At 38.4% G+C, this 17,624-nt stretch overlaps 1 protein-coding gene across 1 annotated transcript; it reads left to right on the plus strand.

The window, feature by feature from the left end:
• The first annotated feature begins 559 nt into the window (after nucleotides 1-559).
• Nucleotides 560-9,520, plus strand: LOC119775774 (gastrula zinc finger protein XlCGF57.1-like). Its single transcript, XM_038273854.1, has 2 exons — nucleotides 560-615; nucleotides 7,509-9,520. Exon 2 carries the CDS (start codon nucleotides 7,613-7,615, stop codon nucleotides 8,981-8,983), a length of 1,371 nt encoding a protein of 456 aa, XP_038129782.1. The 5' UTR covers nucleotides 560-615; nucleotides 7,509-7,612; the 3' UTR covers nucleotides 8,984-9,520.
• Nucleotides 9,521-17,624: the final 8,104 nt, after the last annotated feature.

The raw sequence follows: 17,624 nt of genomic DNA on the forward strand, positions 1-17,624 counted from the left end.
TTTATTTTTATTATTTCTTCTATTGTTCCCTCTCCTTTTATCTTCGGGTTTCTTCTATATTGAGATATGCGTAATACACTTTAGGTGAATGCTGTTTATGCAGGTCTGTACTGCTAGCTGATGTTTTGTAAAGGGGTTAAATAAAGTTTTTTTGAAAAAATAAAACTGTGATAAAACAGAAACGATTTTAGCGCATTAATATTCTTAGGAAATACAGTATTTACAGGAAACATATTATAGTTTATTACGCTTACTATTTTTAAGGAGGGAAAAACGTAATTTTGGTATCCTTCACAAAATAATATCGAGGGTGACCCGGATGTAGATGTAGCTGCGCATGCGCAATGAGCTGCTGGTAGCGATCGGGTAGCATTAGCAGCATTAGCTCAGCTTGTGTGCGGAGTCATTGTAGAGAGGCTGATAATCTGGGAGTGTTTGCAGTGAGAATGTCTTCAGTCCAGCTTCAAGGAGAGTTTATCATCGAGCAGTTAACTCCTGCTGAAGAAACATTCACGGAGTTTAAAGGGAGTTTGGTCAATTCGGAGGAAAAGATGGACGATCAACATCTACTGCTGGATTTCACCAGGATCCCCCAGATCATCTTACACCGGATAGGTAGGAAACGCCTGATAGAAACGATTCCACGCTGTGGATTTTAGCCTCATCTAATTGGAAAAAACTGCTTAGAGGAGATCAACATGCTAAGCTAAAGCTAACTTCTGGTTGATAGATTAACTGGTTGTTGCAGCTGGAAACCATTTTGGCGGAATTCTTATTCACGGGCCGCTTCTTCCAAGGACGCGGCCTACCTCACAGACATGATGTAAGAGTAATTCCGCATTGACTGTCGCAGTGCAGTAATTACGCGCCATCTTGGGGAGGTCATCCTGCTGCTTTAAGCAGAACAGAAAAGTATTCCTCAGCACTGCAGCATATTACTGTTAGTATGTCTTTGTGAAGGTTTTATATATATATATATATATATATATATATATATATATATATATATATATATATATAAACCCTTTATTGCCCCACAGTGGGTAAATAGTGGTATTACAGCAGCAACAGTTTACAGCTAAAGTGGCCACACAATGTGGACCTTAAAAAGTGTATAAAAATAGCAGAATAAGTAATTTTAAAAAGTATAAAAGTTAAACAAAAAAATGCTGTACTAAACAATTTTTTTTACAAATATAAATATTGTCCCTCTGACTGAATAATAATCTATATACTATAATAAAGTGAGGGGTATGTGTATATATATCTGTGTATATAAGTAAACCTAAACAATGTATGCATAAAAATATATCTGCAAAATCTCTTATATTCAACCACAAGCAATTCCTAGTTTAGCAAATTGTTCAAAATAGCAATTAAAAAATAAATCCTATCAGATTTATAGTCCCCACTCTGCAGATCTATTAGAATCTGTCCTTAAATTACAGCCGAACCCATTTACACAGTAACAGATAAAAATCTTTAACAACATCAAACATTACCGCCACATATCTAATACTATAACCATTGAAACAACTATTTTCATTCATTTCAGACGGAACTATTCACTGACTGGATTATATTAAACTGAACTTCCAATTTTCACCACTGTTCGGTATGGAGGGGAATCGTTACCATATTTCAAATGAAAAAGCATTTCCAGAAATGTTTTTTCATTTTAAGAATGTGGCTGCAATGTTTGACTCATAAATGAAATCAGTAATCAATAATCCTGTTTACATTTTCATTTTCTTCTTTAACACTGCTCATCCTTTTACTTAATTAAAATGAAAAAGAAAAAGACATTTGAGATTTAATTTTCAAAATGTACCCCAGCAAATACATACCAAAATTCAATTTGAAATGTAAAATTTAAAAATGAAAAAGCATTTCCAGAAATGCTTTTTCATTTAAAGAATGTGGCTGCATTGTTTGACTCAGAAATGAAATTGGTAAACAATCATCCTATTTGCATTTTCTTCTTTAAGACTACACATTTTATGCCATAATCATAGAGAAAACACAGAGGACATTGCTTTATCGTTTTCATGGTCTGCCTGCAAAGTACTGTCCATAACTCGAAAACGAAAAAGCTGGGCAGCAGAGTGACGTCAGCAGCCGCTCTTCCTCAGGTCCTTGCTGACCGGGCTACCCATCTTGTTCGGTAGGGGGCGCTGTGCACGTCTGGATTGCATTACATTGTAAGCGAGCTGACTTTACATTTCAAATTGAATTTTGGTATGTATTTGCTGGGGTACATTTTGAAAAATAAATCTCAAATGACTTTTTCTTCTTAATTTTTTCTAAAGTAAAAGAATGAGCAGTCTTGAAGAAGAAAATGAAAATACAAACAGGATGATTGATTACTAATTTCATTTATGAGTCAAACAATGCCGCCACATTCTTAAAATGAAAAAGCATTTCTGGAAATGCTTTTTCATTATTAATATGGTAACGATTCGCTTCCATAGTTCAGCGCCAAGTAACCTTTCCTCTAATCACGGAGCAGCTGACTTGCTTGGTCTTGCAATGAATCCTGGGAAAAACCAACAATGGAGAGGATACATCAGACCCGTCCTTCAAATCGGGCAAAAAGAAGGACGCATTTTAAGGCCGCATAACGAGGACTTTTGGAATCTGACCAGACCTCGGTGATGCGCCATGAATCTGCCTTTGTCTCTGGCCTTCGGATGACGCAGCCTATGAATCCAAATTTAGCCATAATATAAGAGTAGACCCTGGATTGATCACTTTCGCCTATGGGCGAAGTGAACGATTGTTGCTCTCTACTTTAAAAAAACACTTCGGATTTTAAAATGTAAAAAATTTTGAATTTTTTTTATATATACTTATTTTATTTAAAAATTCAATGTATAACATGGTTGCATAAACACCTCATTTTATTTCAGTGTTAAATTATGTTTAGATTAACAGATTATAATAAAAAATGTCTCCGGACCTTTATTGGTTGATTGTCTTTATTTGGACCCTGCTGACTTTTAATTGGTCACCCCTGTGATAGGGTGTACGTTTCAAAGCCGCCTTACTTTTTTATAACTTGTTATTACTTGGGATGCACGATATAATCGGCCCCCTATCGGTATCGGCCTGTATTGGCCTTAAAACTGAATACCCGATATTTGATCAGCTTCTGAGTTTCTAAAGTCTAAAAAATATACTACTTCTTCTTCTTCCTCAAAAACTTCTTTTTTTACTTAAAAACCTCTCAAGATGAGGGAAAAAATATTGATACATTAAAATATCACAATATCTTCATATGGTGATATATTGCCATTTCAAAACACCATATCAATCTCTTTTACTAATGAAATATTGCTATATGTCATCGTTATGCTACGAAATCCCACGAAAATTCACGAAATGTTGCCATATTTTTATATGTTGATATATTGACGCGGTATCGATCTATTTTACTAACAGAATCTCACAAGAATTTGCAAAATATCACGAGAGTTTGTAACTGGCTGGGTATGATCTGGATAGTGTCTTCAATTGATACGTAACTGAAAGCAGTTGAATTCATACATAGCTGTATTTATTGAAACGACTTTTGGAGGTGTTGCCATGAAAACAAATACTGGACAGAAATATTACTATTACTGGCGTGGACACGCTGACAAAAAGATCTTAGGATTCATCAAACTTAAAATAACAAAATAAGGATAATCAGTGCCGTTTACATGGCCTCAGTGGTCCTTTAAACCAATGAAATGAAAATATTCAAATGTATATTTCCCCTTTTGCAAATGACGTGCATCATATCAATTTCATTTTTACCTTCTTTGTTTTTAAAGCCAAAATGCATCAAAGCAAATGTGATGGAGCCGCGGGGCGAATTTTCATAGTGTCCTCCATGTTTTATTTCATATGACTCGTCGCAGTATCCCACGGCCGGACAAGCATGTGACACAAAGCAGCAGGCGTCAACACATCCGCAGCGACATCTGCTGGACTGGAAGTGGTATTACACTGGATTTGGCTGATATGCGCCAACCATTAATGTATTTTATTCATTTTTTTTTTTTTATAATCGATTCTTGAAGACAAGAAGCGATGCAGAATCGCGATGCATCGTCAGGAGGATTATTTTGCACACCCTTAGATGGAATGGTTTATGAAAACCGTCCAAACCGTTGGGTTCGACTGTCTCGATTTGGTTCGCGTGTGTTGCGTTCGGTTCGTGCGCGCCTCCTTTTTCTCATAGGCGAAGCGTGTACAAGAAGAAGAAGCGAAGCAGCGTAGCCGGGTGTAGCAGAAAAAAAATCAGTTGTTGTGGAGAATTGTGTGGGTATGGCGAGTGGGAAAGAACAGGAGTTGGAAGACGCGCCAGCAGCACTTTATAGGTCTGCTGTATGGGACCGCTTTGCATTTAGAGTGACCTACGATGACAGCGGAAAGAAAGTTGTGGATAAAGGTGCAACAGTGTGCAAGCATTGTGCAACACGTTTTGTTTATGCTAACAGCAACATGTCCAACATGTCATGCTAACCACAAAATCCCTCATACTCCGTCAGCGCTCCGCCCCGCTGCGCTCCAGACCACCTGCACAAAGCAAAGCCTACAGCCTCCACTGTGGCTCCCGTCCGCTCCCCTCTGAGTTCCTTGGAGATGGGAGAGAGCATGCGCGAGATGATTAAATTCAAAGCAGCAAAACATACGGAAATGATCCAGGGTTTCTGCGGATCATTCAAAAGAATTACAATTCATAATTTTTTTTTTCCATTAATTTTTATTTTTTCATTAATGTTTATAAATTTTGTAAATTGTTTTATTTTTCGTTGTAACAATAAACATATACCGAACCGAAAACCGTGACCACGAAACCGTGAACTGAACCGTGAATTTTGTGAACCGTTCCACCCCTACTTTTTACCCGGTGATTACAGCAAATATAGCTGCCATTGTTACAGGCAAAGAAAGGATATGGTAGCTTCAACCAACGTGCATCAGAGCCACTTTACAACCACGCCGCTAGAGCAAAAAAGTTGCTTCAGCTGTGCGTCAGAAATAAACTTGTACAAGCATCAAAAATGAAGCAGCACGGGCGTTTTTGGTGCTCCTGCTCCTTGCGGTGTGAACGTAGCATTAGATGTTTCTGCCGGGAATCTCTAATGCTATATTCACATATTTCAAACAGCTGGAGAATCGCCTCTCGAAGCATTTAAGCATCCGAGCTGCATCACATGCTTCTCAAGCACCCGATGCATGATTTGATCAATTTGAAACGTTAATAGGGCCCTATTAAATCCGTTTTATTTTTTCCCAAATTCCGTCTGATTTTTGAAAATGCATTTTTTTCCGTTTTATGTATGTATTTTTGCGCTTCCAATGAATGTTGACAAAACTTTCAAAACAATAGTTCACCTGACACATAAAAGTCACAAGGGAACTGCTCGGCTCGGTACTCAGGGCTTAGCGTCGTGTTTCTCAACTTTTTCGCCGAAAGCGGAGCTGTGGAGAGCCGCTTCGTCATTTTTTTCAATGTTTTGATGGGGGAGGGTGAGCGGAAATGACGGAGCGGGAGGGGTTGTGTCGCCCAGATTTGCGTACCCTGGTGTGCATTTCCCCCCGACATACGTTCTTCTCCCACAATGACCTCCCACAAAAACAAAATGTTATTTTAAATGTAGAAATTCCGCCTTTTCACTAGATTCCACATTAGTTTGCCAATTCCGCGATTCTATGATCGCGGAAATTATAGGGCCCTACGTTAAGGCTGGTTTATACTCAGACACCAGGTCGTCTGCAAGTGTGTCACAGTAAACGCACATGTGCCCCCGCCCCTTCCCCAGGCACTCTGCTACACCTCTCAGAAATTGTAGGTGACCACAGACTTGCTGCAGTCAGGACACATCTGATTGGTCAAATCTACATCCGCTCTCTGTGTATTTCTTGTTTGGTACCTTACCGGCTTGTTTTGTTTGTATGACCGCCATTGTGGAAAACGACTCGTGAAGATGGACCACCTAGAAGAGCGAGGTGCCCGAGAACACTGGGACCCTTTTTCCACCTGGATCCCCGCTCTTTTTCGCCCTCATGTCCCTCGGTTGTTGGACGCACTTACCCCTTGCTTTTTTCTTTTTTTCCAGCTCCTCACTGCCTCTGCAATATTAATATATTATTATATTGGGCATAAATCAAAAATATCTGCGTCATACCTGCGACAAGCTCACTGCGACATACTGCTGAGGGAGGATAACCGGGCCTTTACATGCCCCTGATTCTCAAAAGTAATTTGGTCTGAATGTAACATGAGGAAGAGACAGTTTGTTAGACAATACAATTAATAAAAAATTTCAAAAAATTATGAACATATCTGTGGAGATTCTCAGTAATCCAGATCATGGTCAACCTTGACAAGTTATATTTAGGCAACTAGATGTGACGTCCTGTTAAGATTGACAAGCTTAAAAATGTCCAAAGAAAAACATATTTTATCATCTGCTAATGCAATTATAAACCAGATATATGAAAATATTTTCTAGCTCACTTTCAGCCACTATTAACATCTAGAAGGTAGCAGGTAATTAAAATGACAGCCGTCAATCTGAGGTTAACGAGCAAACAGCACTCCAATCACCTACCTAGCATGTAGCCTGTGGGCGGGGCTATGCTGCTTTAAAACGCCCAAAGTACTTTTAAAGTTGGCTCATTGCTGAATGACTGATGAGGCAGGTAATGTCGGTGACTTTTCCCAGGTATGCAAGTCTCTAACTAAAGATAAGTAAACATATTTCTATGTTTTCTCCAAACAGAAATGAACGGTGAGAAGGAGACTGATTCCTACTGTGATGAGTTTAGCAGATCAGCACCAGTAGCCTTTAGTTAATGGGCTGATCTTAAGTAGCCTCTGCAGGTATCTTTCCCAGACATTGTTTGTCCTCCTGCTTTGTGGAGCTAATGCCTCCACATACACACATCTACATCTCTGGAAATTCATCTCACTAATGCATAGGTGTTGGATCTAAATCTCTTCAGACTCAACCAACAGAAAGCTGCTATTTTCATGACGGTAGAGGAAAATCTGTGGAGCTACATTGGAGTCGTGAAGTTTATTTCGCTCTAAAAACAAATGTTGAAAATTCTAAAAATGAACAGATTCAAAAATAAAAACAGGAAAAATAAACAGAAAAGATTTAAGATCGAAATGACATTTGAAATTCTCAGCAGTCAATCTTTAGCAGTATACCCTGGAAAGGTGATCTGAAAAACAAAATTCAACTGAATAGTAGTTTAAAACATTTTTTTAAAGGTTCAGAATCTGCCGCTCTTCTGTTCAGATAGATGCTAATGCTTTGAAATAAGTGGAGGTCCAAACCTTGCCAGACAGCAGTACAAAATTGGCTGGTCTTTAATGATGTGACTGTGGTGTCAGAGCTGCAGTGCATGCTGGGAGATGTAGTTCCAGCCTGTTTAGGATGAATAAAGTGAGGTGTCCTTTCTTTAATCTACAATATAATGTCTTTCTGCTGTGTTTGTTTTTACAGACCAGCTTCAGGATTCTGTTGGAAAAGAGGTTTTCTCTGACCAGCAGCTCTGTGGACAGGAGAAGAATTCCAGTTTGGACCATGAGGAACCAGAAGCTCTGCAGATGAAAGAATACCAGCAAGAACCAGAACATCCCTCGACAGAAGAGGAAACCATGGAGCAGGAAGAACAGCTTGTTCGGAAGCATAAGACTAAGGATACAGGAGAGAAACCTTTGTCACGTTTGACACGGGAAGAAAACAGTCTAAAAAAGGGATATTTTATGGTTCACACTCACTCAGGTCAGGAGATTTATAAATGTCTTTCCTGTGGAAAAATATTCATAAAGAAATCTAGTTTAAATGAACACATGATAACACACACAGGTGAGAAACCATTTTCCTGTACCATTTGTAATGAGACTTTTACTCAAAAGGATAATTTGACTGAACACATGAGATTTCACACAGGTGAGAAGCCTTTAAAATGTCTTTCCTGTGGAAAACGCTTCGCTCAGAAATCTAATCTTGATTCGCACATCAAAACTCACACAGATGAGAAACCGTTTTCCTGTACCATTTGTAACAAGGGTTTTACTGAAAAAACCAATTTGACATCCCACATGAGAATTCACACAGGTGTGAAACCTTTTTCCTGTACTACTTGTAAAAGGAATTTTACTCACAAGAGTCAGTTGATTTCTCACATGAGAATTCATACAACTGAGAAGCCTTTTTCCTGTACCATTTGTAACATGAATTTTACTCAGAGTAGTTTGACTACTCACATGAGAATTCACACAGGTGAGAAGCCTTTTGAATGTCTGTCCTGTGGGAAAAGCTTCAATCGGAAATCTTATCTTGATATACATATCAGAATTCATACGGGTGAAAAGCCTTTTTCCTGTTCCATTTGTAACAAGAATTTTACTGAACATGGCCATTTGACTAAACACATGAGAATTCACACGGGTGAGAAGCCTTTTTCCTGTTCCATTTGTGACAGGAATTTTACTGACAAGAGTCATGTGACTACTCACATGAGAATTCACACAGGTGAGAAGCCTTTTGAATGTCCCTCTTGTGGAAAAGGCTTCACTCAGAAAGCTCATCTTGACATACACATCAGAAGTCACAAAAATTGGAAGCCTTTTCCCTGTGCAATTTGTAATGACAATTTTACTAACAAGAGTAATTTGACTAGACACATGAGAATCCATACAGATGAGAAACCTTTCTCCTGTAGCATTTGTAACTACAATTTTGGTCAAAAGAGTCATTTGACTAGACACATGAGAATTCATACAGGTGAGAAACCTTTCTCCTGTTCCGTTTGTAACCAGGATTTTGCTCAAAAGGGTTGTCTGACTAAACACAAGAGGCTTCACACAGGTGAGAAACCTTTTGAATGTCTGTCCTGTGGAAAAACCTTCACTCAGAAATCTAATCGTGATAGACACATCAGACTTCACAGAGATAAGGTTGTTCCAGAATAGTCATTTACCACATTAGCAATGTATAGAGTGTATTTCTTTAAAGTTAAGACTAGTTTAAAGTTATCTTCATTGAAAAGTAAAGTGCTTTCCTTCAAAAATGACATTTCATTGTGACCCCAAACTTTTAAACTGTAGTGTAAGTCACAGCAGTTAGATGCCACAGGAATGAACGGTAAAGACGTTTTCCATGTTGACTGGTGATAAAATGTCCATATAGAAACTCCTTTACCTCATTACATGAAAAAACACAGGTTAATGGTGTTTTTGGAGCAAAGATTTGATATTCAGGTCTTTGGCAAATATGTGGATGTGAAAATTCTAAAGTTAATTATTTTGTGCCTGAGTAAATTAGATTTAAATAGATTTAAATTGGTTATAGATGAAGCAAGTTTGTTGTAACCTGACTCCGGCAGATGGATTTGCTCCGCATATCCAATAATTAAATTTTGGGAAGGGGCGAAAATACTGGTTAGCTGATTGGCCTATGTTGGTGATAAATGGGTAAAATAAACCAATCAGATCAGCGAAGCATATGACGTACTAACAGAGCGACGACGAAGAGGAAACAATTGATAAATGAAACTTGCCGAAACCAGTCGGGAGAAGAGCAAAAACATCTTTTCCTCTGAGAAAAGCCTCCAGAGCAGTGTTTTGCTCTTCTTTCAGTGAAGAAATACTCTGTAATTCCGATAAAACTTGCTCGATAACCACGCTAACGCTAGTTTCATCGGCTGAAGCCGCCATGTTCTTTAGACTGAACTGTTGCGCTTCTCATTGCGTCACACCTCAACCCGCCTCAAAGCCAACGCTGATTGGACGTTCGTTTGGTGAACGGCTCCAAATTTTCTTTAACGGAGAGTCTCCAGACTGATCTGCGAGTGAAACCTGGAAAGCTCGCGAGATCAGGACGGTCTCACGAGGCTAAGTTTGTTGTCCATACAACAAGAAATTGAGAAGTTATAGATGATTAAATTAAAAAACAATCCAGACGGACCCCTACTATGCCTTTTTTGAATGAATTTATTCAGGGAAAAAAACAAGCTTTATTTTGGACACTTGGCAAACTTTTACCTGAATGATAAGCTATTGGTTGTATATATTCTAGTGACAGACTTTTATTCAGATGAAAATATCCTCAGATGAAAATAAAAGCAAAGCTAGGACAGATTTAATGAGCTTTGCTCAGTTTGCTGATGTTTTGGAGGATTTTCTAAGAGATCAGCTTCAAATGATCATAGTTTAGCTAATTCAGTGTCTTGTTGGCTTTCATTAGTAATGCATTCAGTCAGTCTCAGAGTTGGTCAGCTACAAGCTAATTAAGGTTGCAAAGTAGCTCCAGCCACCTTGAAAGGGGGTGCTGGGATTATGGGGTTAAACTACGGGACATCAAAGAACTCAGTTTAGAGGCTGGAGTCTGTAGTTCAGGGAAATTGAAGTCCTAAAATGATGAAACATGTTTGTTTAAAAAGATAAACAGGATTGATGATGTTGATGTTATTTTTACTGATCAGTTTGAACCTGCTTTAACTTGGTAAAAAGCCTTTGTCTTAATAATGTATTAAAGAAATCTGACTCTCCTCTAGAAGTGTGAAGTTTCTGCTTTTTAAAGATTTTTGAAAGTATAATTTTCCTTTGAACTAATTCTAATAGTTTTGTTCTTGATTCTGTAGATGTTCTATTTACCTGCTATGATTGAAAGTAACTATTACCTATTTTATACAACTGATTTTATGGATTATATTCTGCTGTGGATGTTTTTAATTATTGTAATCACTTCTAAATGGATGAACGAGTAGCAATAAAAACTTAATGGATTGTAAAAATGTGCTTCTGTATATGGTTTCATGTAAATTAGAAACAATGTTTTCCATGTTTTCTCTGACATTTTAAGACAAACTAAAGCTGTAAAATAAATAGTTTAATGTCATTCACCTTCTGTCTTCTCCAGTCTTTCCTGTTGCTCCTCCGTCAGCATTAAACTTTTTGCTTTTTAGAGCCTGAGTGTGTTCAAATCTGGCCATTGGATAAATCCTCCTTTGCTTGTTGGAGAACTTAGATTAGGAAATAATGTAGGTACGTATTCTGGCCCAGTTGGTTTGGCACCTGATAAAACAAGTGTTTCAGTTGCTATAACTGTGTGTGTCCAGAGCCGCTACAACCAAGCAACTAGAGCAGGGATATCAAACTCATTTTCACTGAGGGCCACATCAGGGTAATGGCTGTCCTTAAAGGGCCAGATGTAACTTATAAATGTAATGTAAAATAAATTTAACTACTCCTTAATGTTAAATAACTCATTATTGATCATAACTTATTCAAGTGACAATAACAGTTGCAGAGAAAACATGCTTGCTTGTTGCTCTAACATAAATCCTTTTAAATTTAGTCAGCTTATGAAAACCCACATAACTCCCTCAATGAAGGATAAAACTGTCCAAGTGAATAAAGAGATATAACGTAAAACTGAGCTGCAAAAAACATATGACACATGTAGCATTTTACAAAAAAAAAGCTATACACAGCTTTGCAGTGTTTATGCACAACTGATGGTTTGATGCATACACACATAAGACCTGCCAAACATTAAATAAATAATTAGAACAACAGAATCATTCAATTTTATTCACATAAATTGAATGATTCCCCCGAAACATTTCCCGCAGACCATCTTTTCACATGTATGACAAACGTAATATGCTTGTTTTTTTGTGCAGCGCTGAAGCTCATGCCACAGTTTTCTGTGCCTCGTCAAGGCTGCTCTACTGCGGGGGCTGGAAACCTGCGGTTTGTCTGCAACTTTTTTACCAGTTCAAGGATAAAATCTCTGCGTAAAAAAAATATAATCACACAGCTCCTGAACAGTACCAAAGCGTTTATAGCTGATATTTCCAGGAGATTATAAATTACAGCCACAGGTCACCTTCGCGTTGGAGATTTTACAGAATCCTTTCTAATCATCTGATCCAAAACATCCAGCCCGACCTGTGTGTGGTAAAGACTACGGGCTCCGGTTTGGCTTTGGGCCGCTGAGTGGACCGGCTTAGGTGTGGGCAGTGCTTAAACAAAATTTTACTATTGTCTGATACGTCTGCGTTTTCTCAGGGATGGTTGATCATCCTCGGACTCGCTGTCAGAATCTGAGCCGCTTCCTACCCAGTCCACCTCATCGGTCTGTTCCCCGCCGCCCGAATCACCATCATCGATATTTTGAAGCATTTCTAAAGCTGTTTCGCTGTTAGATTCCTTCTGAACGCCACTTTTTCCATATTAGCCAAGAGGTTCTAGGTAGAATGTTGGTTGCTAGGCAACAGTACGAACGTCAATCAACCGCGGGAAGAATTTACAATGCAACTAATAGGGCTCAGGATCCGCGTTACATTGTGTGACGTCGCGGCCATGTTGAATGCTATGCTCTGATAGCATAGCTCCGATAGCATAGCTCTTATACCGTAGCTCCGGTAGCATCACTCTGAAAGCACAGCTCCGACAGAACGTTGTGAGAGAAAAAAAAGATGTTAAAATCCCGAAAAGGATCTGGAAATTACCGGGACACGTTAAATAGAGAAGCCAGGGACCGGTATGTTGACAAAATCAGCATTATTAATCATTTGGATCCATATAAAGTTCCAAACAATGAGTGGAGCACCGATGAGTGAGCGCCTATACCTCAAAACAGTTCCCAAGCTACAAGTCCTTGGAGTCTCATATGCAGTTCATGAATGGATGGGTTCAGGAGCTGTAGATCATAAAGCCATCAAACAGTGGGAACACAGTAATTCGTACGAAGGTAAGCTGTGATCAGACGGGCTCTGGAACCTGCTAGTTTAGCAACTGCTAACCGCTAGTGCTAACAACCACTCACGCATGTAATGTACTTTTAACTAGCTGCTATGTGTTTCAAAGGTGTAGTTAGTAACGTTAACTGCCAACCCTCCGGGTTTCTCACGTATTTGAGCCTTTTCCCGCTGCCGTTTTTATTATTTTCCCGTAAAAGATCCCAACTTTGAAGGAAAGAAACAAAGTAGGCTATAAAATAAAACCATGCATCTTTAACTTACCAGAATGAAAATGCAGGGAACACACTCTCAATGACATTGGAATACTGTGGAAAGTTATGTTCGGTCGTCTTACAGCCGCGATCCAAGCTAGCCGACGACTCTTTATCTCTGACGCTTGGTCTCCATGGTTACGCCTCCAGTCAGGAAAGCGGTGGAAAGTTAACCCATTTTCTATGTTTTTCCCATGGCGATCATGTGTTGCGCTGTTACAGCCCACAATACAGCAACGGTTTACCATGGTTGAAATCAAGTTAAGGTGAAATTAATCAAATTAAAACACGGCTGAGAGGGAGTAAAGTATGCGGTAGTCATAGGCAGTAGTCTGAGCTGCGGTAAAAGAGGCATTCAAGATGGCGGCCACGCAAAGTGCTTACGTCATGACGACCAAGGCCTATAGAACCTGTCAAAATGACGGTTGTGGGGGATCGAGGTAGAATTAACCATATTTATTTTTTGCGTTTTAATTTTAGTGAAAGTGAAAATGAAGAAAATATAGAAACAGGAAAAGTCAGTTAACATTAGCAACATAAATTTAATTTTAAATATAGTTCTTTCCCTTTAAAATCTCAGAACCGTCAAAATAACGGCTGTGGGAGTTCTACCGGGCCACATAAAATGCTTCTGGCCCGCGGGCCTTGAGTTTGACACATGTGAACTAGAGGAATGAAGGATCTAACTATGGCTATGTTCACAATGCAGCCTGAAGGGAACCAAATCTGATTTTATTTATTTATGAAAATCATTCCAAAATGCTGAAACCAAAGTGCAGCTTCACAGATGAACTCTAGAAAACCTTTGGAGTCCAGTGGGAGGCGGAGTGCACCGTGTGCAAAGCTGGCTCATTAGTTTCAGTGTCTAATAAAGGTAATAAAAGTTACCCATAAATAGTACAGTCAATGTAGTTTAAAGTACTTTAAGGCTGAAGTTAATATAAAACCAAATTGAATTAGCAGAGATATGTAGAAGAGGGTCCAACGGGTCTCATCAGAAAGAATCAGAACAAGATGCAGACAGCAGTGAGTGGGCGGAGCCAAGATACCTGGACAGGTGAGGAAGAGTTTGGACAACATCCTGAGGATCATTAAATGCTGACTGAGACAGTATCTCCTCCCATCAGTAACTGGATCAGAACCAGGATAGATATCCTGATCACATCTAAAGGTTTGCTGTTTATCAGTAAATAATTTTTCATCAGAACATCCTCTTCATCTTCCTCAACCATCAGAACATCAGCAGGGGGCAGTCTGGGCTCAGAGGAGGCAGGCCACAGGTTGGGTCAGGATGTTCTGGTAGTTCTGGTAGTTCTAAAACCTGGAGCCTCCTGTTTGATAAAGAACCTCCTGGAACCGTCCAGATTCTACCCTGAACCTCAGTTGCTGTTGATGTTTTTTTCAGAGTTTCATCTTTAATGGTTTAAACATGAACGATGGAACTGAATCCCATTGATCCTCATTCACTCAGTAACACACCTAGAAATGATGGAAACAGCCTCAGGTGGATGGAAACTGGAAATGTTCCTCTGTTTAGGTCTGGAGATGATGGTCTGTCTGTTTGCTGAGGAGCATCAAATCTCTGCATCTTCTCAAAGGGACACTTTCAGTCTGACTGAATAAAAGGAGGAAAATCAGCAATTCATTCTAAACAAGTCAGATGGAAAGAATAATCAGGCAGATCCAGAATTTTTCAAAGGGGTGCGCAGCTTAGGGTGATGTCAAGACAACGTGAAACTAAATGACCAAAAAATGCCTTCTTTACTCTTTATGGGGACACGTGTGCACGCCGTTTTATTTCACCGAGGTGTTTTTCTAAAGTAATCTGATAGTCAGGGTGGAAGTTATTATTGATGCTGGCAGCAGACTAATTGGTAAACAAGTCCACACTACATAGATGATCCAAAATGGCGGACCAGCCACCAGCGTCATCATTGAGAAGGACTATGTGTTTTCTCCCCTTGATTTTTACTTCTCATGGCTAAAAAATGACCTTTGGTGAATTATTATGGCACATGAGTTTATTTTATGGGGAATACAACTGGATATTAATTTTCTGTGGAGTCTTACAGTGAAAATCAGAATGTTTTTACCATGATCGGTCAAAGCCTGGCCTGCAGAAGAGTTTAAACAAGGTAAGAGCTGGAAGTTATGAATCATAAATTGATGACAGAAACACATCAGCCTCAGGACCGGATTCTAATATTTCTGCAGTGGGAATATAAATCTGATGTGGTACTGCTGCTGAAGCTCCCTGACCATGTTATCACCCAGAACAGCAGTGAGAAGTTATGGAGGGTTATTATCACTGGATGATTTAAATAATACATATAATGCCTGATTCTCATCCCATGAATTTGGGAAAATAATGCACTTTAATTTAGATCGCTTCCGTCCAAACTTTATTTATTCTTGTTATAGTAAAACCCATCTGCATATATGGTATTGTACATAACTGTAAAAACCCTTTTCATAGTAATATCCACCTGTATATTATATTTGGTACATATCCAGCTGTAAATTTAATTCATAACACTATATTATATTCATCTATTTGTAAGATTCTGTTTATAATGGTATTCATCTCATTCTCTTATTCAGTAGAAACCCATGTCCTGTATTTATGAAACCATTATTTATCCTGCACTTGCCTCTATTGCACTTCTGGTTTGACCTAAACTGCATTTCGTTGCCTTGTACCTGTACCTGTGTAATGACAATAAAGTTGAATCTAATGTAAAAGTAATAATTTATATCCCAAAAACATTGACCAATTTAGTTCAGTAGTACTCCAGTTTCTAAACTTAAAAAATATATATATTGAAGAAATAAATATAATAGACTTTTTAAGATGAGTATTAACAAATATTTTATATCATAGTTAAATTAAAATGCTTTTCCTATTAAACGAATGCTCCAAAAATGATATTCATGCTTTGAGAAATAAATATCTTAAGTTTCTATTCTGCCTAAATATAAATGGATTCATTTTCAGAAGTTAAATACTCTAGTAAAACCTAAACATTTGTATTCTCAGTTCATAACTGGTTACTCTCTAATCCTTACATTTTATATTATTCCCCAAGATAAACAAAAATAATTTGTAATTAATAATATAGTTATTATTTAAAACACAATTCCAAAAAAAGTAAAAAAAAAAAAACAATCCACTGGACTTTGTTTCTAAGTTTGAAGGCATTTTGCTTCCCATCCAGGAAGTTTTTTCCATTCAAAATGACAGGAATGGTGTTAATTTGGAGGCTTTATAGAGTGGAACAAAAACAAAGCCTTAATCTGCCTTAGAAAACATGCAAATTGAACCTGATGAGTGATTCCGCCCCTTTGGAATGGGGGTCGTTTGGTTTCTTTGTTAGCCTGTAATACCCGAAACCTGTCTATGTCTCTAAAAGGGGGTCTTTAAAGGGAATTGTTGGTCTGGATGAAGAGGTGAGCTGCTCTGTTCCCCTGTAATAGGGTGGGGGTTGCAATGATAGTGGGAAGGAATCAACTCAATTGCTGAATTGTAGGATTTTGAAACGATTATTACCTGGATGACTGAGAATCTTCACCAGCATATTTTTAATACACAAATATTGTCTTGCCAAAAGTCTTGCTACAATTAAAGGATTTAAAAATGAAATGTTGCACCTGCCCCCGCCTGTATCTGTGACAGATCCTTAGTATTGATCAAATAAAAAAGGTAATAAAATCTGTTGTTGAATTTTCAATGGAGTATGCAGGTATATATGCACCCTTCTAATATTTAGTTTGGATTTCATGCGATGGATCATCATAACATAAACTCTTTATTATGGAGAAAAAAGGACAGTTTTCAGAAAGCAAATAACCATGTTAGTTTTCAACCTTCTTTAGTCCAATGCATCTAAATAAAGCCCAATGCAACCTGTTGCTTTCTGAGATAACCTAATGTGTAGATACGGTCCACCTGTTGTGTCAAAGGCTTTGAGCTTTGCTAGAGAACATTCTTGTAATAACCCAACAGGAGAACCAGGGATCAGAGCAGACATTGATTGATGTTGGTAGTAAACTTCAATATAGCAGAATCTGACAATTAACATCAGCTAAGTGCAGAGTCTTTCCCAATGACACAGAGACATATGGAGCTTCAGCTTGAACAGACCAATCCTCCTGATCCAGCTTATGCTACCGTAGGGAGGACTGAAATTACTGCTGCAAACCCAGGAAGGATTCGCAGTGCCTCTTAGTTTTACTCTGGAGGAGCTGCAGAGATCTACAGCTCAATCTGTCAACAGGATAGTAATCAGTCATCCAAATATTGGGCTCGGTTAAAGTCTGAAATTTGATATTAAAACCCCATATTATTGGGAATTGGGTTTAATTATAATTGGAAACATTTTGATTTATATCTTTTACTTTTATTTCAGTCTTTAAAGTATGTAGACATTTATTGGTTAATCATTGCATCATGACGGCACAGAGATGCTATGGATGGTGAGCTAGGATGTCCTGCTGTGGGTCAGATTATGTTTCTGAATGCTTTTAGTAATGCATTTAACTTTAGAAAGTAAGCCTTTTTTTTGTACCTTTTAATTTCCCCACTCACTTGTCAAA

Source organism: Cyprinodon tularosa, unplaced genomic scaffold (assembly GCF_016077235.1).
Source record: "Cyprinodon tularosa strain WSP-4 unplaced genomic scaffold, ASM1607723v1 ctg893, whole genome shotgun sequence".
NCBI lineage: Eukaryota > Metazoa > Chordata > Actinopteri > Cyprinodontiformes > Cyprinodontidae > Cyprinodon > Cyprinodon tularosa.

Bases quoted from the DNA above. Each gene is read 5' to 3' on its own strand.
- LOC119775774 (XM_038273854.1), top strand. From the start codon at position 7,613: ATGAAAGAATACCAGCAAGAACCAGAACATCCCTCGACAGAAGAGGAA.